The sequence below is a fragment of the Hoplias malabaricus genome, chromosome 13 (assembly GCF_029633855.1).
Source record: "Hoplias malabaricus isolate fHopMal1 chromosome 13, fHopMal1.hap1, whole genome shotgun sequence".
Classification (NCBI taxonomy): domain Eukaryota; kingdom Metazoa; phylum Chordata; class Actinopteri; order Characiformes; family Erythrinidae; genus Hoplias; species Hoplias malabaricus.
The window spans coordinates 22,816,809-22,837,338 of NC_089812.1; the positions used below are offsets into that span (position 1 = coordinate 22,816,809).

A 20,530-nucleotide genomic window follows, 5' to 3' on the forward strand; every position below is an offset into this window, starting at 1 on the left:
TGATGCACAGGGCCCTGCTGGACACTGCATCAGACGTCTCTCTAATGTCTTCCACCTTATTCCCCCAGGTTCGAGCCATTGCTCGACACGAAAATTGTGAGCTACAGCTCCAAGACTGTGCTCTTAAAATTCAGTCGTACTCACGTGCAGGCCTCACAATTCAATCTATGGCGCTAATACACTTAGCCATCGGACTGATGACTTTGGTGCATCCAGTTCATGTGTCTCCTCTTGAAACCATTCCCTTTCTCATCGTCAAAGACCTCCTTAACCAATTCGAACCACTGATTGACTTCAAAAGGTCAAAGATCTTTTGAAAATTTGTCCTCAGATCCCAGCAACCTAGGGTCAGGAGTGTGGTGTGTTCTCCCCATGTCTGCATGGGTTTCCTCCGGATGCTCCGGTTTCCTCCCACAGTCCAAAAACACATGTTGGTAGGTGGATTGGTGACTCAAAAGTGTCCGTAGGTAGGTGTGTGTGTGTGTGTGTTGCCCTGTGAAGGACTGGCGCCCCCTCCAGGGTGTATTCCTGCTTTGCGCCCAATGATTCCAGGTAGGCTCTGGACCCACCACGACCCTGAACTGGATAAGGGTTACAGATAATGAATGAATGCAGAAATTCAGTTCTTATATTAAAATCCTTGTTTTGGGATTTTTGTTCCTAAAACTCAAGAAAAACAACAATCTATGTTATTCCATTTGAATATTTATTAAAAGTCTAAAATCCATATTTAATCATTTCAAATACTAATATTCTGAAATTGCACACCAGAATGACTCAACAGCACGTGACTGACATATTTAGTTGGTGTACTATTATTCTGCAGTAAAATTGGTGTGTGTAAAATCAAAGATATTTTAAATGATAGTCTAAATATAGAGCGAATATAACTGAAATGTGATCATATAAAGTGCTACTATTAAGAAAGTACACACCAGAATGGCTTGATATTATGGGAGAGACATATCCAGGTGGGGTTCTATCATTATGAAGTGAAACTGGTATATGCAACCTGGAGAATTCCTTTTAATAACAAAATTAGTGCAAATTTAGGCAAATTAGGTTTAGGCAAATATTACAAATGTGAACATATTAAGGGCTTCTATTCTGAAATGACACACCAGAATGTCTTGATATTAAATGAGTGACATATTCAGGCAGTGTGCTGTAATTCTGCAGTGAAAATGGAGTGTGCAAACTGGAGAATTCATTTTAAAAACAATAAAAACACAGCAAATATAACTGAAATATTATCATTTGAAGTGCTACTATTCAGAATGATGAACTAGAATGACTTGATATTAAGTGAGTAAAATATTCATGTGGTGTACTCTCATTCTGCCTTGCAAAATCCTTTTAATAATTGTCTAATTTGTAATTAAAACTTCAGAGATGTGATAACATCTTACAATGCTTTGATATTAAACATTTGACACATGTGAAAATGTGAAATCTTTACAAACTGAAGCATTCAATTTTAATTTTAATAACAATCTCAATTTAGAATAAAACATGAACAATAGAAATATGATCATTTAAAGGGCCTTTATTTTGAAATGAAACACCAGAATGCCCTGATATCATCATCGCATCCACAGAATAGCAAATCCTATTTTTTTTTTTTTCATTTTTCCCACGTACAGTTTTCACAAAAATGTTTATTTATTTCTCAAAGAAAATCCTATTTATTTGTTTGTTTACATTTGTGTATTAAATTAGAAGAGATTTTTATTTTTATAAAATGTATTTTATGAACAGGAAATCACATTCACTTCCTGTCCGCAACTTGTGGCTTTTCTTCTGAAAAAAACAGAGGGGGGCTAATTTGACCGAGCTTTTCTAAGTGGAGGTTGGCTTGACCACAGTATTACACCACGGTGAGGGAGCTCTGCCAACAGTCACCAGTCACTTTTCTTTTTCTTTAACAGTGTATTTAAATGATGCTGAATGGACCAGTAGTAACAACTGAAATGGTCCAAATGAAATTACTTTCCATTAACTCATGCAAAGTTAAGATTTTTTATTGTCATCCCACCTAAAAGTTACTAATTTGCTTAAACAAGGGTCTTCAGACAGTGATGATTATGCTTTTAAGAAACACGCTGCTTAAACTAAAAAATAAGAGCCACAAGAAACTTGTATGTTACACCATCTAGTGGTGATCCAGTTCATTAAAGTAAAACTTTCTGCAGCCAGGAAATATAACTGAATATTGTACAATGACTCTTTGCAGATCTTGAAATGATAAAATTAGAAAATTCATACCTTTTTAAAACACACAATTTTACACAGTGAAAAACTGAAGCATCTCAGATCACTTTCTGGTGTGGCTCCTGAACACTTGATCAGTGGATGGAGAGTGTGTCACACAGAGTTTCAGCTTTGAATCAACTCTCATGACTTTGTGCAGATCAGGATTGTTTGTGCTTCTGTTTACACAAGAGAAAAGTGGAGATGGTGTGGACCGTGTCCTAAATCCTGTCTGTACACTGTAACATTAAGTCTGTCTTTCTGTTCTGTAGAACAACAGCGCAGACCACAGGGTCTCTCTGGACGTTGACCTGTGGGATAAGTTCAGTGAGCTCTCCACAAAGTGCAGCATAAAAACAGTGGAGTTTGCAAAACAGCTCCCAGGCTTCACCACCCTCACCATCGCTGACCAGATCACACTGTTGAAAGCTGCCTGCCTCGATATGTTGGTGAGTCTCACTCAAAAAACCTTATGTCATGAGTGTGTTATATGCAGCAGAGTTTGGGCTGTTTGAGAGTTTCCTTTCATGGTGTCAGTGATGTTCTCAGGCTTTATCCAGACCCAGACTGTTGTCTTATCTGAACCTGGGCCTGCATCTGATGAAAAATTGAGCATGATTTAATTGTTGTTTGTTTCTTTTTGAACCAGAGTATTTTTCTAGCATTTTACAGTAGCAGTTTACTCAGGACACTCTCAGACCTCCATTTCTGTACATTTAATGAGCTCAGCGACCCACAGCTGAGGTACGAGGTGAGAAATAGTGGTTTGAGAAGAACGCAAGTCAGAGGAAGAATTTAAAGTGTGTGCTCTAAAAAGAGAAAAGCTGAAACAGAGCTGTTAACCAAAAATGGACAGAGTAGTACATGTTTCTTTTTCTCACGGTCTGTTAGAAACATGTCTCGTGTTCTGACACTGAGGCAATTATTAAAAGCAGCAGTGAAGCTCCTCTACGAGAGGCTTTATTTGATTTGACGCTCAGTTGCTGATGACATGAAGTGTTGATGTAACCAGGCTATTTCAGAGTAGTTTTTCATTGGTGCATTGTTACGATTCATAGTCACTTTTTAAATAACCACTGAAATCTAAACCGGGATTTGCTGTTTCACACTTGAAACAAATTAAAACAGCTGTGAATAACGTATATTTAAATCTGCAGCATTTATTTTCCTCATTTTTGAATTTGTTCAACTTCACCACCTCTTTGTTACCTGTATCTCAGAGAATAGATTTAACTATCCAGAGTGAACTGTTGTCTATTCAGTTTAGTACAAACAGGTCACAGTCCAAAACCTCCCTGAAATGACACTGGAGATTGTGCTGCTGGGAGAATGAACATTCACCTGTTAGTGCTGAGTTTCAGAGAATATTCTTATCAAAACTTGTGGCTTAAAGAGGCTAACGAAGCAAACCCAACGGCTCCTAAATTTTTGCTCCACCACTCGACTCCACATTATGCAAAACAAGCACAAACGTTGATGTGAAAGTGGGGAAATAAATCTAATGTGATGTCAGTACCCATGTGGAACACCAGGGTTAGATTAAACCGTCTAAAGAGCTTTAAATGGAATTCTAATAAAATAACAGTCATTATTTTAAGAGACAGATCTGTTTTTCTCTGAAAACTCTCAGACACCAGGCGGTGTATTGACAGACATTTCATGTGTTTGAATGTTCAGTGTGTGGTAACTCTGTGGGAAACCAAGTCTAGTTCTTAACCACCACTCTGCGCAATGCCCAGTGCAGCACATTCAGTTCGCTCTGAATAACTCTGTTTACAATAGAACCATTTCATTATGGAGCAGTTTTCAAAGAGATGACTGAATATGTCCTTTAAAGTGGACAGTTCATGAAACTGATCCTCCGTATTGACACAAACCTGCCTCTCTGTCAGCTCAAGTGTTACAGCTAATCATGATTCAACTAAATCATAATGTCAGCTGAATTGTGGGGTTTCACTCTAATCCAGTTTTCTGCTATAGATCAGTGTCGGGGCCATCACTGTACCTTTCTTGCAATACCTCCGCCTCTACGCCGTGTTCAGTGAGAAACTCAAGGCCGTAGTTTGAGCTGAAACCTTTCGATAAGCTCAACTGCTGCTGGGGTCTCACTTCCTCATTTCACTTCAACTATGCACACGACTTGCACATGAAGTTGAGCGTCCACTTGCTCTGAACTCCCGCTGGCTTCTCAGAAACCTGTGTTTTGTTTTTAAGCGTATGTGTGTATATGATAATGCTGATGTGAGCGATTCTCTGGACTCTAGATACTGCCCTGATGTTTCACTGCCAGTGAGCCACGGTGTACGGTCGTCCCCTCACAACTACACACCAATGAACAACTGTCCATCTCAAACACACACACACACAGTGTCCAGCACAAGACACAGATCTGTACTGCTCTAACACTTGTTACACCATCAAACGCACAATAAAAATTGTCTCTTGTATCAGTTCCCTGGATGATAAGAATAATCTTTAATAAAGACTCATGTTTTGTGTGTGTTTATGAGCAGTGTGTTTATGCTTCTTTACTGATGACGATTCTATGCACAATATGACAGAGGGTCAAGCCCCAACATAGCAATAAATATGAAGAGAAAAAGGAGCTCTTAACTGTTGACGTCCAGTGAAAGTGATTTACAGGGTCAGGTGTTTATTGTCCAATCACAGCTGAGGATATTAACAAATGATGAGCTTAGACATTTCCAAAAGAAATCTATAACACCATTAAATTGAGTCTCAGATCTACTCTATAGGATTTAAATGTGGACTCTGATTGAAACAGGATCCAGATCAGCTTCTGAATCATCTTTTTTGTGGATGTTGGTGCTTCGCTTTGGGAAGTGGCTCACTCTCGTATTTTATTCTATTTTTGTTGTAAATATCATTAAAAGTGTAATGTTTTAACCTTTTTATTATTATTCCTTTTTTTCACTAGAGAGTAATCTATTTAGGCCTGTTCCAGTTATTACATAATCATATGATCAGGTATTTAAGAGGTTATTTCCTATATGTTACACTCACAACAAACAGGATGTGAACTGGGTGGCAATGGTAAATTCAGTCAAAGCAAATAAAGGCAAATGTGAACTTTCAGAGAGCTGCTGTATCTTCAGAGTGCACAGGTTAGAAATGTCAGAGTTCTTTCTGTGGTCATTTGAGCACGAACACATACTGACAGCTATGAAGCAGAGTAGGATTTAGACTTTTTTAACACAATGAACAAAAATACAAACTTGCTCACTGTTCTTTAAAAAGGCAGTAAATCTTCAGCAAGTATTTCACACAGAGACTGAAGTTATTTCAGATCAGATTTTAGAGAGAGAGAGGTGAAAATGCTTTTTAGATTAAATTTCTTTCTAGAAATGAAACACTTATAGGAGTCTGAGGACCCCTATGTGTCCCATTGGTCATGAGTCATGTGCTGCTTCATGTTTTGTTGCTTCTCACTAAACTGCAGCTTCAAGTCTTTTACAGCCAGAGGAAATGACTGAGAGCCTAGTGCTTGGGTGTGTGTTTATATAAACTCAGGGTGTAGTGTTTAAAAAAAAAAAGTTTTGACCATATTTAGTTCAGAATAATGAGTTTCTGCTCGAGCTACTGAGCCCAGCTACAAAATATTTTAATTTATGAGAAGTGAAACATGGTGATTTCCTTAGACAGATTTATGGGAATTTGATTGTTTAGCTTCTCAACATTTGTACCAGCACAAACTGATTTTTATTGCAGAAAAAAAAATCTTTAATAAATATGCTCTCTCTCTCTGTATAGTTCTGATACGCCATTTCAGAAACACAAAATACCACTCATTAAACAGAATACACAAAATCTGTCCATTGGTATGTTACCGCCACCTGCAGCCTCAATTGTTTTAAAAGTGAAAAAACCCTGAAAACACCTAATGTCATGAATGACAAACCATTCTCAGTTGTTGAGGGTGAAGGATTGCCTCACATGAAGCCCCCAGATACAACACTGCTTCTTGAATATTGCGTTGTGAGATCTCACACCCAGCTCCATGCCATATTTCAAAAATGGCAATGAAAGCCGAGACACGTTCAAAATTTAACATAAATCAAAACACATTCATGACCCAAAATACATGACCCAGACGTTTCATTTGAAAGTTAACACTGTTAGAACACACATATATATTATTATATTATATATCCTATCACAGATATTACAGTGATAGGAGAATAAAATTGTCGGCCAAGTTGTTTATATATTCTTACACACTTGGCAGATACAGATGAGAATGCCACCCAAACTCTTCCAGCAAGATGTGTCCACGGCCTGAAAAATAATTTAATTCATGCTGGAGAGTCTGCTTGAGCAAAAGGAAGCCCTAACCTCATTCACAGTTGATTATAATCTGCCCGCAGAATTCACTAAACACCAGTGGCTGTTAATAGAAAACATTTGTGTAAGTAAAAAATGCCATAAATTCACTGCAGAGGTTAGTCCTCTAGAAGCAGAAGTGGAAAAATCTGCTGGAAAAAAATATTGTCACTGTCCACTGAGTGAAAATGATCACTCAGATCCAGGATCAACTGGATTTAATGGAAATTTCAGCTGACAATGAAGAAAGAATCAACAAACCAAAATTTGAGACCGACCACAAGAGCAGTTTCCTTACTGGAGTCCCCCACTCCAGAAATGATAGCCCTCTTCAACATTGGCACAATTTCTGTCCACTTTCCCAAACATGCACCCACAGCACAGAGATACTAATCTTCACCAGGCAGAAAGTGAGAATAGATAGTGCTGCTTATTGCAGTACATCATGTACTTGAGAAAGGTTATTTCATGAGAAAGCTTCTATTCTACAGTAGAACTTGACCCTATTTTAAAGAAAAAACAATAAATAAATAATTACAGCCCGTTTTCTAAGAGTGTTTCTGTTTGTGTAATCAGTTGGCAACATGCCACAGACCTGCCTTCTACAGCTAAGAGTCAAATTAGTTTCAGTACTACACTAACTATAACCATGCATTACAGTGTGCTGTTGTTGTTCAATCTCACCAGTTGGGTCCTGGATTTAATTTCAGCCAAAACGTTTTGTTCTATGCTTCAGTAGTTAGTTTTAAATCATATTAAATATAAAGGGCACATTTTAGAGGAAGCATTTCTACGAAAGGGCTCTGATGTCATATGTATATGTTGTCTGATGTTTTATATATATATATATATATATATATATATATATATACATGCTATTTTTGTAACAGCCATTTAAAACACTTCCCCACGCTTTTCCTCTAAACTCAGTAATGTGAGACTTTAATAATGACATGGTTCATCTGTTTTCAGCTTTCATCTTGTCAGCTTTCCTTTACACAGTCCTTATTTTTACCATATTTTCCAAATGGTAGCTGTTCAACATTGGTCCTACATTGATGATATAATGGTGATCTCATTTGTTTCAGATAAAAGAACGTATAATGCTTCTGACCAGAAACATTTATTTATCTGCAACTTTAAGTATTACGTATTATTAAGGTCAAAACCCAGTGTTCTCTCTACACAGAGAGCATTAAAGCGTGCTTCCTCAGCTAATGCAGTGGGGCATTGGTATCATCTTAAAGACGAAGTAAAAATGAGACTGACTTCTCTTTTCTAGAGGCTTCCTCTCTCTACATACAACTTTTTTGAACATTTTAGGAAATCATTATTGATTTTCTAGTGTTTTGAGTCTCTTATCCCCCACTTCAAACACAAACAATTAAAAACCAATTAAACAATGGATTTGTACCTTACTTTTTAAAGACTAAGGAAAATACATGTTATTATATCTTTATCTTGCTTATAAAATTAATGATTGTAGTAAATGTCTTTGTTTTGTATGCTGCTCTGTTCATTTAAAGACAGCCATAGTTAAAAGTGGGAGAAATATTGCCATACCAACCTTAGAAAGTGTTACAGGATCATAATTACTGAAACTGAATCTGACACTGATAACCTTCTAACCATTTCCACAGAAAAACAGGGACCAAGAGAATGAGACTCTTGGAAGCAGTTGCAAAGGAAACTATGGTCACCATGTCCAATGCCAACGGTGGGCTAGATGAGTATAAATCCCCCAGAACTGGGATTTTGAGTACTGGCTAATATCCCTAGTATTACTATATAATAAAGGGTATGAATCAAAAGTCCTGGACTATGCCTAATCCTTGTTTTGGAAACAATACCATAGTGTATTTGTTTTAGTTATTACTTTTACAAAACAGGAAAAGGGACAAAAGAAGAAGAGAAACTCGTAAGACGCTGCAATCAGTACTTCAGAGTGAAAGTGTCTGAACACAGCAGCAGTGCCCACTGCGGTGCAAACTGAACATTTTAACAAGGATTCAATGAAAGCAAAATGATTAGACCTCATCTCACCTTTATTCTCGGTAAATTCATTTGTTTTATTCTTTAAATTTGACAATTAATTGTTTTTCAGCAGAAATATTAACCGATTAAACTCAGTTCATGCTGTATGTGTAATTTATTCACAAGGCTGGGTACATTGTTTCCTTCAACAAAGAACATTTCTTGGAGACTAAGCCACTTGAATGGCTCTTTGAAATGAAAAGTTAAAATAATACCAATGCTATGGTTATGTTTTTTCAATATTGTATTGAAAAATATTTATGTAAATATTATGATGTAAATATTTATAACATTTGAGATAAATGAACACAGTATAGTATCATGTAATAATTTTTTAATATATCTGAGAGAGAACTTTATAATATTTACATTCAAATGCTAGGATGTATTATTTAATATAAATAAAACTTTTATATAGTAATTTTAAATATTTTTAAATATTCTCTTATATTCTCTCTATTTTTTAATTGATGATTAAATGAAGATGCACTATCGATGCAGCCAGTCACAGTCGCGCCAGGTTGTGCTTTTTAGTGTGTTTTTATTATGGGTTAAAATTTGTCTTTTCACATCTTTATTGTATGTCTATGGGAATGTAACATGTTATTTGACAAACTGGCTAAATAAGAATGACTACTTATAGAGCGTTTTCAGTATGAATGCACAGTGCCTTATCGCATTAAGCTTGTCCGAGATGCACTGCTCCTAACCTTGGAGGTCAGCGAGAGTAGCCAGTTGCATATGGGAGGGGAGAGTAGAAAAAAAGCCTTCAAGATGGACAGCAGCCATCTGTAGTCCATGAAATCTCTGACAGATCTCATTGTATTTCATGATATGAAACATCATAATTAAAATAATAAAGTAAACAATTCACTCTACAGTACAGCATGGCATTGTTATCGTGCCTTTAAGAGAGATAATGGAGATTTCACATTTTAGAATGAAAAGAAACAAAAGTCAAAACTGTCAGCTGACCTTCTAGCCAATGAGGATTAAACCATGCCTCTGGAACCTTCCAAAGACTCACATTGGCGAGACTATAACAGCATGTATCAATGTGACACACCAGTGGTGCCAACAGGAAGTTGGACAAAAAACTATCTACATGTGCCCCACAGAACCATGAGGCGATCGGTCTGCACAGTCCCAGGTTAATGAACAAGCCTCATGCTTACTCGGGGGATCAGCAGTTTATGCAACAGCTTTTTTTTTTTACCTCTTGGCTGGAGAAGCTCACAGAGCTGAGGTGGCCATACTGTGCCTGCCAAGTGAGGAATGAGCCTTGGAACAGGAGAAAGGAATGGAATGGAATGGAATGGAAAGGAAGGGAATAATAAACCAAACAAATGTTCTGGACACAGCGAGAATATAATGAGTGCAGCATTCCTTATTTCACAAAGTCCTGGCTCAATCAGAATGCACCAGATGTAACCCTAGTCACATCACAGTGAAAGAAGTAACTTGTCACATCCAGACACGTGTGTGGTGGGAATGTGTCTGTACTATTTGCAGAGAGAATTCACGAACTTGGTCATGTGTGCAGTGTATATTCCACCTTATGCCAATGCAGACACACCATGTGATCCACACTACCATCATGAGAGTGCAGAACCAAAGTTCCTATGTATTTACTGCAGTATCTAGAAACATCAACTACATTTCCCTCTCATTCCCGTCTGCCCATATTCAATCAGTTTGTGATGTACAGGACGCTGCACTGTTGTATGCCAGTGTTAAAGGACCATATAACTCCGCAGTTCTCCCTCCACTGGTCAATATGACCACAAACTTGTAATCCTCACTACACAAAAGACAAACTCCTGATTGTTACTGTTAAAGAAAACTGGATAAACCAGTGGCAAAGAACATTAGGCTTTACACTGTAAGTGAATATAAGATCAGCATACGAAAAAATAAAATGATCACATTTTTTTAGAACAAAATTCACATATAAATCTACAATATGAAAACTGACCAGTGAATTATTGTCTCACAGAACTGAATTTTTGTATTTTACTGTTTAAACTAATCTTGTTTATTTCAGTACTCAGTGCTGTGGGAGAGACCTGGTTTGCTGGTAAGTTTCTGTTTAAAAGTACAAATTATAGACTGCAGTTCTGTTGACTCAATCAATGTCAGAGTATGTTCATGTTCTCATTTGTGACAGATGCCTTAAACATACAACTCGTCAATGGCAGTGGTGTCTGCTCTGGAAGAGTGGAGGTGTATCATAACGGCGAGTGGGGAACAGTGTGTGATGACGGCTGGGACGTGAATGATGCGGCGGTGGTGTGCAGACAGATGGGATGTGGGAGAGCAATCAGTGCCCCTAAAGAGGCCCGCTTTGGTCAGGGAAGTGGTCCAATTCTTCTGGATGATGTTGGTTGTTCTGGAAGTGAAAGCTCCATTACATCATGCAGTCATAATGGATTTAACAAACATGACTGTAGTCACAGTGAAGATGCTAGTGTCGAGTGCTTAGGTAAAACAAAGTCATTTTCATTTTAAAACACTGTAATTGTCATGTTACACATACGCACACACACACACACACATCTCACTTTCTCTCTCGCAAACACACTCACAGACAAATTCGGAGCCAAAGGATATTCACACCGGTCAAAAACAGCTCTTTATGAACATTTCTCTTTATCTTGCTCAAACACATGGAGAGGAATATAACAGTTAGCATTTACAGTACCTTCTGTTACTAATAAAGTAGTTTCTACAGTAGTTACAGTTCCATTAACAGTCGTTGCTAGCACTATTTTACTCAATGTACATTATGTTTAGCACATCAGCTATGTTGCTGACTCAGTAAAACTAGGTAAAAAGTCCAAAAACAACAGAGAAAATCTCTACAATGTTGCCAATTCAATTAATATAAAATCAAATTACTGGCTGTGGTGTACTCGTCTGTTGTCATTCTGAGAACATTTTCAGATTTCCCCCTAACCATAACCTCCCACTTGCCGGTATCCGCCTATTAACTGGTCTCCGGCCTGTATGTCCCTCGCATTTGGTGGTCAAGCCATCCAATCAAAAATTACCTTTGTCATTTCTGATTGGCTGAAACTGAGGCACTTTGTAATGGTTGTAAGTGTGGAGGGAGCGAGCATGACAAGAGAAAAGATATGCAGGATATAGTGTGCATTTAAGAAATAATCTTGCTCTCTAAAAATATCCATGTGCAGAATTGTTGCCCAAAAGTAACGCCATAGAAGCAAGCAGCCCGCAGAGCAGTGAGAGAGGCAGTATCCTCCCTATTACAGGTCAGAAGAGCATTAAAATCATTTTGAATATATTTTCAAAATATTATACGTGGGTGCACATTGTGTCGTCTATATCATTACCACCATCACTTGGCCTTCGTAGAGCAAAATATATTAATCAAAAAATACCAGTGTGAAATTTTTTTTTTAGTTTAGAATTTTTAAATAAATTTTTTAAAGCAATCGTCAGCCCCTGCACAGTAATCAGCAAAAATCCATCCATTTCTGTTCAGGGTGATGATGAGTCAGGAATTACTGTGTGCAAAACAGGAACACACTTTGGACGAGGCACCACACGTTCAATCCACCTAACGTGTTCAGACTGTCGGAAAAAAACAGAGCACCGGGAGGAAACCCATGCAGACATGGGGAGAACACATGAAACTCCTCACGGAGAGTGACACGGGGTCTAGTTTGAACTCACAATCCCAGGACCCTGGAGCTGTGTGACAGTGACACCACATGTTGCGCTCTATTCACTGTGCCACCTTAAAATAAAATCAATTTCTTAGAAATGAAATACCTCTACAACCTACTCAATTAGAAAACAAACAGCACTTAAAAAGAAAAAGAAGAACTTAACTGTTTTATGCAGATTTCCATGTTAAGAGTTTCCATGTTCAAAATGTTAACAGTCATTCATAAAGACATTTTATTGTCTCTATATGTTTACAGTCAAACAATCTCTGGTGCTCATGCTTGATTGCATGGCAAAACAAACAAACAAATAAATAAATAAATAAATACTTTTTTAAAAATAATGATTTATTAATTTTTTTTTAAATTTTATTCTTGACAAATTAGACAATATTAGGCTGGTTAATGGAGGAGGTTCCTGCTCTGGTAGAGTGGAGATCTATCATAATGACAACTGGGGAACAGTGTGTGATGACAGCTGGGACATGAATGATGCGGCGGTGGTGTGCAGACAGATGGGATGTGGCCGGGCGATCAGTGCCCCTATAAAGGCAAGCTTTGGTCAGGGAAGTGGTCCAATTGTTCTGGATGATGTTGGTTGTTCTGGAAGTGAAAGCTCCATTACATCATGCAGTCACAGAGGATTTAACATTCACAACTGTAGACACAGTGAAGACGCTAGTGTTGAGTGCTCAGGTAAAGAAAGTTAGTATGACATTCTCTGTAATGATGATATTGCTGCTGTAGTCACTTCTCTTGCAATCCTTTTTTATTGTACAAATGCTCACATTTATGAAACTATTTCTTTTACAGACACCTTACAGAGCCCTGTATTGTCCTCAGACTCTACCGTCTCACCAGGAGAAACTGTTCAGATCAAATGTACTTCACCCATCCCAGAATACATATCTGCAGAATACTGTTTATACAGAGATGGGAGAACTATAAAAACCCAAACAGCTGAATCTTCAACAACATTTAGTTTCACAGTGGACTCCTCAAGTCAAGGCCAGTACAGCTGTGACTATTCCTACTGGAGACGTCCTTCTATCACATCATCCAGGAGCAACTCTATCAGCATTACTGTGGGTAAGGGCACATACAATGACTCAGTACATTTTAAAACTGTTTGGTAATATGTTTATTTGACTTCAGCCTAAATTAAAGGGGACATATATTTTTACCACACGTGAACATATTGTCCGCCATGTTGTCAATTTTGATATCAGAATCTGCGCAGTAGACACCAGCTGTGGAGACAAACCTGCCTCCTCATTTGGGTAGAAACGCTCTCTTCACACACTTCACTACAGAACTCCTTGGCAGCAATGGAGCAGAGCAGATTTTTATAAGCTGCAAACAACTTTAATTTATTTCTAAATATGCCTTCAACATATACTTGTTGTAGTGGAAATAGTTATGTACACGTTGCGGTGGCATAAGCACTACATAGCGGAGTCAATGATAATTAATTATTAATTGTTTAATAATTAATTATTTAATTAATTTGGTTGAGCTCCATGTTTGGGAGCCTTTAAATAATATGTAGTGTCTTTACCTGTCTAATTTTAGCTTGGAGAAGTTGGTCATCATGTTAGATGACTTTACATATTATATAGCAGAATTAGCTAGAATTAATTCTTATTAATGAATTATGCTCATTGACCCGCTGTAGGTTCTGTAGGCTCCGAAATTGAATCTGAACTAGAAGGAATAATTCCATACATGTAAGGTGTACACACAAACAAATAATCAAGGATTGGTTTTATCACACAACTGGTTTATTAATAATAATATCAAATAATTAATATTGGTTATACGCTCATATAATGAAATGGATTACAGCAATACATGAGGGAGCAGGGAGATTAATATATGAGGGTATTTCTCTATGATAATTACCCTAAATTCTAGAAAGTCTATTGTTTATCCCAGCAAGCATTCAGCACCAATCTCCTGAGCTATGAAAGGAATGAAACCATGTGACCTTACGTATCCCTGGAGATAGCTGGGAGTATGTCGCTGGCGCGCGTTGCTTTTCAGCGCGGCTTCCTAGAGCACTGCAGCCATGGACGTTCCTTTTCTCCCCCTTTTCAGAGACACGCCGACCCCTCCGTCGGAGCTGGTGTTGTTCTGAAGTTCTCTGTGGGGATTCTCCATCCTCACTGATCTGCCGCCTTGTGAGAGACACGTCCATGCAGGTCTCTCCTGGGCCTAATCTCAGAAGGTCATCCTGAGGTTGCGTGTGGCCGTTTTGTCCGTCGCTGGTCCGGAAGCTGTTGTCATCACTTTGAGGGTCAGAGGTCTGAGGTCTCCTCATGCCCTGGGTGGCACTGAATTTTGCTGGAATAAACTACAGCTCTTTTTACTATAGTTTTCTACTAGAGATAAAATTAAAATACAACTTCTGTTCTATCTGGACCACGCTTGAGGGGCCCAAGACTGTTTAGGGGAGCCATGAGAGAGTCTTTGCCTGCAGAGAAGTCTGCAGAGCTGGAGAGCTCTCTGACTACCCTATCTGAGAAGCACTGTCTGCTGGAAACAGGAGAAAGACGTTTTTCAGAAAAACTCACCAAAATTCTCTCGCCAAAATTTCTCAAAAAGTGTGTCTGTGTCATTTCGTGCCACTGGGTTTTTTATCCAGAGTTTAAAAAACCATACTTTGCACTATAAAAGATAATATGTTAACACAAAGTAATATCATTCAGACCATGTTTTACATAATTCTTAACCAAACAACACACAGAGTATGTGTCTACCTAATTTCTACATAAATTCATATAAAAAAACTGACTTTAAGCACATGTAAATTATTCCCACCCATTTTGATTGTCCAAATGGAATTAATTTCAAACAGTTGTGCCCATAGGCAACTTGTTCATCAGGTAAACCAAGGAGCTAATGAATATGATTATTTTGTTTAACAATCTTTCAAAATGTGTGAGAAGTTTTAATCAAAGTTGAGTCTGTGTGTCTCTCTGCATTCTGCATTTGAGAAGAGTTACATGACCCTCCAAGACCCTGTGTCGAAAACTGTCCTTAAAAGGGCCTGTAGTGTCAGTTTTATGACTCTCTGACACAGACCTTCAGGCACCAATTTGGGGCCAGTTAATGCTCAGATTCCAATCATGGCTTGGTGTGGCTTGGGGATGTCTCTGAGCTAAGAGAGGTCTTTCAGCATAATAAGATAGCTTTGGCATATTAAGTCCCCAAAAATATAATATCTTTTATTAAAATTAATCATCTGTTCATCTCCACTACATTGTAGTGTGAGAAGGACTTGCTTGACTTAGAGGAGAGAATGTAGCTCTATTTTCTACTTCCCACCAGAAGGCCAAATCTTCTCTTTATGAAGAGATTAATAAACATTTTTTTTACTTTACTTTCCTTAACCATTATTTAACCATAAACAATTAAAACAGCTTCTTATTTACAATGGCATGGCATTTCTGACAAGAAATGGAATAGATAACAAATACAGTATAAGACTACAACAATAACACTAACATATGTAAAATACAAAACTATATCATGTGAAATGTTTGGTTTTTAAAGTTTACAAAGTACTTTAAAAGCATTTTAGTGCAACAGAGAGGAAACAAAGAAATGCTAGAGTGCTCAGGGATGAAAAATGGAACACAGTGGGAAATGTATATGAATTTGAACATAAATTGAATAATAAATCTCTTTTTAGAAACAGTTTTTAATCTTAGTTTAATTAAACAAAATAATTACAAATAAATGCATTTTATATTTCTCATGGTAAAACTTTTATAATTTTACAGTAACTCTACCAACTCCACGGATCTCTCTCCATCCCTCAAGAGAGGTCACATGGGGAGAGAAGGTTGATATCAGCTGCTCTGTAGAAACCCAGTTCACAGGTGGATCCTTCTCTCTGATAAACAGCTCTGGGTCGTTTAGAGAAACCAGTGGGACATCAGTCACCTTCAGTTTAACAAAAGTGGACTTTGCTCATGAGGGGTCTTACTACTGCCAGTACCAGACCAGAGTCTCCAGTCGAGATTTCAGCTCTCCTCAGAGCAGCTCTGTCCGTTTCTCTGTTGTGGGTAAGATGGGTCTTGTTCGTAGTTCCTGTCAAATCGGAGCCATCATTTGCTTCATATTCAAGTCCCTCTTGTTTTTCAGTGAACCTGCTGCAGCCCAACATCTCTTTCAGTTCTTCTCCTGATGGAGACTTCCACTGGTGGCTTCAAAGCTCAGAGGTGACCAGGGGACACAGCTTCTCCATCATCTGCTTCACAGAGCCACAGTATCCAGGGGGATCCTTCCACTTGGAGTTCAGTGGTTCCAGCATCACCAGAACACAGTCAGCTGTGAATCACTCAGCCTCCTTCTTCTTTCCTGAGGCAGATTTCACCCACCAGGGAAACTACAGCTGTGTTTATGAAGTAGCCGTGTCTACACGCACCTTTACCTCCACTTCCACTCCATTACTGAGCGTCACAGTGAAAGGTAAAGTCTAATAAAGTACTAATATTAGTTCGTTATGCTCCTAAATGTGAAGTCAGAAATTTGAAGTGGGGTAAGTTTTGATGGCGATTTCTCCTGCAGCATCCCCTGTTCCCATCATCGCCTCAGGAGTGTCAGCAGGACTGTTCCTCATATTAGTGCCTATCATCATTTACTTCATAAAGAGAAGCAAAAAACAAGAAGTTCATCAGATGGATGTAAAGATGGATCCCAGACATCGTAAGTACAGACTTTTCTGAATTTATAATATATTCTTCTGGGGCTTTGCTGTTAACTTTATTATTAACAAAAAAAAGTACTTTAATAACACTAACCATAACCCACCCCACCCTATCCCAATCTTCTGTAGGAGTCAAAAACACATATGGAACAACTGGAGGGAACAATGAGACAGATGATGAAGATGATTATGAAAACGCAGAAACGGTTCTTCACCACGAAGAATATTCAGATGCTTCTGAAGAAAACTACATCAATGTAAACGCTGACAAAGTGAATAAAGCAGTGAACAAAAACAATGCAGGTGAAGTCTGTGAAAATCTTTTCCCTCTGCTATCCAGTATTGTCGTTCAAATTAAAAGAACCTCAGGCACTTTTACTGAAAGTTCTTTCTTCTTTAAGTAATTGTATTTTGAAAATCATTCCCCAGATGCCAACGACAGATATTGGACTGAGGAGGCATGGGATGAGACGGATGATGAAGATGATTATGAAAATCAGGACGGCATTGTCCATCAGGAAGAGGATGACTATGATGACTATGACTATGATGTTGATACAGATGAAGAGGCAGAGAAAAGTGTAGTGGACAATGACTATGAGGATGAGCAGATTTATGCAAATGTGTAGTATGGGAAATTATGCATCACTTTTATTGAAATTTGAAAAAAATATATATAATTTGCACATTCACGTATAATCAGAGGCAGTTTGTAAAACATTGTCTCTAAAATGTTATGTAGATGTTTGCACTGTGCATTCCACAGGCTGTTTAAATATCTCATTTTAACTTAAAAAATCATCAACCAGTCTTTATCTCCAATGAGTTTTCAGGTTATAAAAAAGCCATTATACTGACACCTACTGGCCTGGATTTGTCAGAGCTGTTACGGTCCCCTTTAGGGGACAGAGAGGATGTAACATGAGATGTGTGTAAAACAGTGACAGGAGACGACAGGTAAGACAGACAAAAATGCTGCTCTTAACCATGTTTACCTTGCAAGATGTAACAATACCATACACTAAAACATGAGTATTTAAAGTAACAAAAAACAAGTGATGCTACATTCGGTGTCTGCAAAGTTCAGCTGTGCTTTAAATAGCCAATTTAGCGTTGGCTGAATATTTAGTAGCAACATTAGCTCTGTATCAGTAACATTAGCAAGTTAGCAGCAACATTAGCTCTAGAACATTAACATTAGCAGGTTAGCAGCAACATTAGCATTTCATTAGCTTAGTAGCCGCAAAATTAGCTCTATAAATATAACATTAGCAAGTCAGCAGTTTGTGCACTCACATAGTGTTGTATGTTCTTTTTTTTTTAATAAGCTATAAGGTTCAAGTTTCCGTGTTGAATAAGTGTCTAATTGTGGTCTGTATTATTAGTTTTATTATCTGTGATGATATAGGGAGTATGGCACTACTTTGGGACATGGCCCGGGCTCCTCTACTGACTGACACAGAGCTGTTTACAAATGTGACACGGATATAATATCCATCATTTTAAAATCTAAAGGAGGACTACAAGTGTTGACAGAAACATTGAAACAATTTAAATATGACTGTGTTTATTTAAGTTGTGTTTGAGTAATGACTAGGTCAAGTAACTCTACTGTGACAACAGATTCATCACATAAATATGTAATATTCATTTCTAAAACGAAAGAAACAAGAATATGTAACATTAATTTAACAACAAGCACAATAAATAAATAAACAAACAAACACAACACACAAGATACAAACCAACACCTGCAACACACTCCAAAAACATTTGGAACTCAGGCATGTTTCCATTTGGTTCAACCACCTTACTGACACAAAGGCTACGTTCACACAGCAGGTAAATGTCGCCCATTCAGGAAAACTCTGAAAACATAGACATATTCTACATAATTTTGTTGGATGACTGTCAAATTTTCATGTGGGCTTAAGCTATTTCAGTAATGTCAGCAGATATTAAACTTGTTAGTTGGGATTTAACATTAGTCTGTCAGTCTGTGCCCACACTGTTATTAACAAGGCTGCTATTGGTTGAAGCATTTACTCAGGCATTGTGTTGCAGGTCGTCTCACAGTGTCACAGGTCATATTTACAATGCAAATCTGACTGGCAATCGATTTCTGAGATAATTCTGGTCTTTTTTGATATGATACAGTACCACCTCCCATTAAAAAAAACTTTCGCCTGATCCAATATGGTCACTTTCATGATGGCGGGCATGATTTGGACATAATCCAGTCTCCCACACCCATTACTAGCTGGGATATTCAGATATGTCATTTTCCCTTTAGCTTCTGCAATAAAACAGTGTCCTTTGACTTTTGATTCATCCTGTACATATAATAAAACAGCAATGTTGATAAAACTAATCTTTGGTTATTTATTTGTGTGTGTGCTGTTTTTTGTATGGAATTTTGGACAGATTCAGTTTCTGAGCCAAGAATCATTCAAATTAAAATAATTAATTATAACTTATTCTACTACACTGGGGAGTACGAAAACTGGAAAACATTTTGTGTGGTACTGGTGCCAATGATAGAATTGTATGCTATAAAATGAATAAAATAAATGCTAGAGAGGCTGTCCCTATAAATCTCTCACCTATTAAGCTCAATAACTCCACCATCTACCTGAAGCTTTATTTCTCACCTGGGGAAGTGTGCACACTGTGAGGATTATGTTATTATTGTTTTCATTCATTCATTATCTGTAACCGTTTATCCAATTCAGGGTCACAGTGGGTCCAGAGCCTACCTGGAATCCAGTCCTTCACAGGGCAACACAGACACACACACACATATGGACACTTTTGAGTCGCCAATCCACCAACCACACAGACAGTCATCCAGAGCGGGAATCGAACCCACAACCTCCAGGTTCCTGGAGCTGTGTGACTGTGACACTACCTGCTGCGCCACCCTTATTATTGTTTTGTTTATTCATTCATTCATTATCTGAAACCGCAATTCAGGGTTGCGGGGGTCCAGTACCTGGAACCATTGGGCGCAAGGCAGGAATACACCCTGGAGGGGGCGCCAGCTTCACAGGGCAACACAGACACACACACACATTCACTCACACCTACGGACACTTTTGAGTCGCCAATCCACCAACCAACGTGTGTTTTTGGACTGTGGGAGGAAACCGGAGCACCTGGAGGAAACCCACACGGGGAGAACACACCAACTCCTCACAGACAGTCACCGGAGCGGGAATCAAACCCACAACCTCCAGGAACTTCCTGGAGCTGTGTGACTGCGACACTACCTGCTGCGCCACCGTGCCGCCCTTATTATTGTTTTTTTTTCCAGTGCTTTTAGCACCATTAAGCCTAGGCTCCTGAGGGAAAACCTGGAACATTTACAGATGGGCCATCACTTATCTAACTGGATCCTGAATTATTATACTGTCTTTGAACAAGGGCCAGACATATTCACATAAATACTTACAGTGAATTCTGCTGTAGCATATGCTTATGCTATTTTTAAAAGCGTGTATAT

General features: G+C 38.2%; 1 protein-coding gene across 3 annotated transcripts; it reads left to right on the forward strand.

Annotated features, from left to right (window-relative positions):
* Positions 1-2,600: 2,600 nt before the first annotated feature.
* On the forward strand, positions 2,601-19,920 carry LOC136664720 (uncharacterized). 3 transcript variants are annotated; one of them, XR_010795170.1, is made up of 11 exons: positions 8,549-8,645; positions 10,670-10,702; positions 10,793-11,107; positions 12,702-13,010; positions 13,128-13,403; positions 16,100-16,384; positions 16,464-16,790; positions 16,890-17,027; positions 17,158-17,331; positions 17,458-17,985; positions 19,761-19,920. XR_010795170.1 is itself a non-coding variant. In XM_066642081.1 (10 exons), the coding sequence occupies exons 3-10, from the start codon at positions 10,927-10,929 to the stop codon at positions 17,655-17,657; spliced, it is 1,890 nt and encodes a 629-aa protein (XP_066498178.1). In that variant the 5' UTR covers positions 2,601-2,699; positions 10,670-10,702; positions 10,793-10,926; the 3' UTR covers positions 17,658-19,376. The 3 variants fall into 3 exon arrangements, 2 of the variants coding, with proteins under 2 accessions (XP_066498178.1, XP_066498177.1); XM_066642081.1 differs by lacking the exons at positions 8,549-8,645; positions 19,761-19,920 and adding an exon at positions 2,601-2,699 and having other exon boundaries at positions 17,458-19,376; XM_066642080.1 differs by lacking the exon at positions 19,761-19,920 and having other exon boundaries at positions 17,458-19,376.
* The last annotated feature ends 610 nt before the right edge of the window (positions 19,921-20,530 follow it).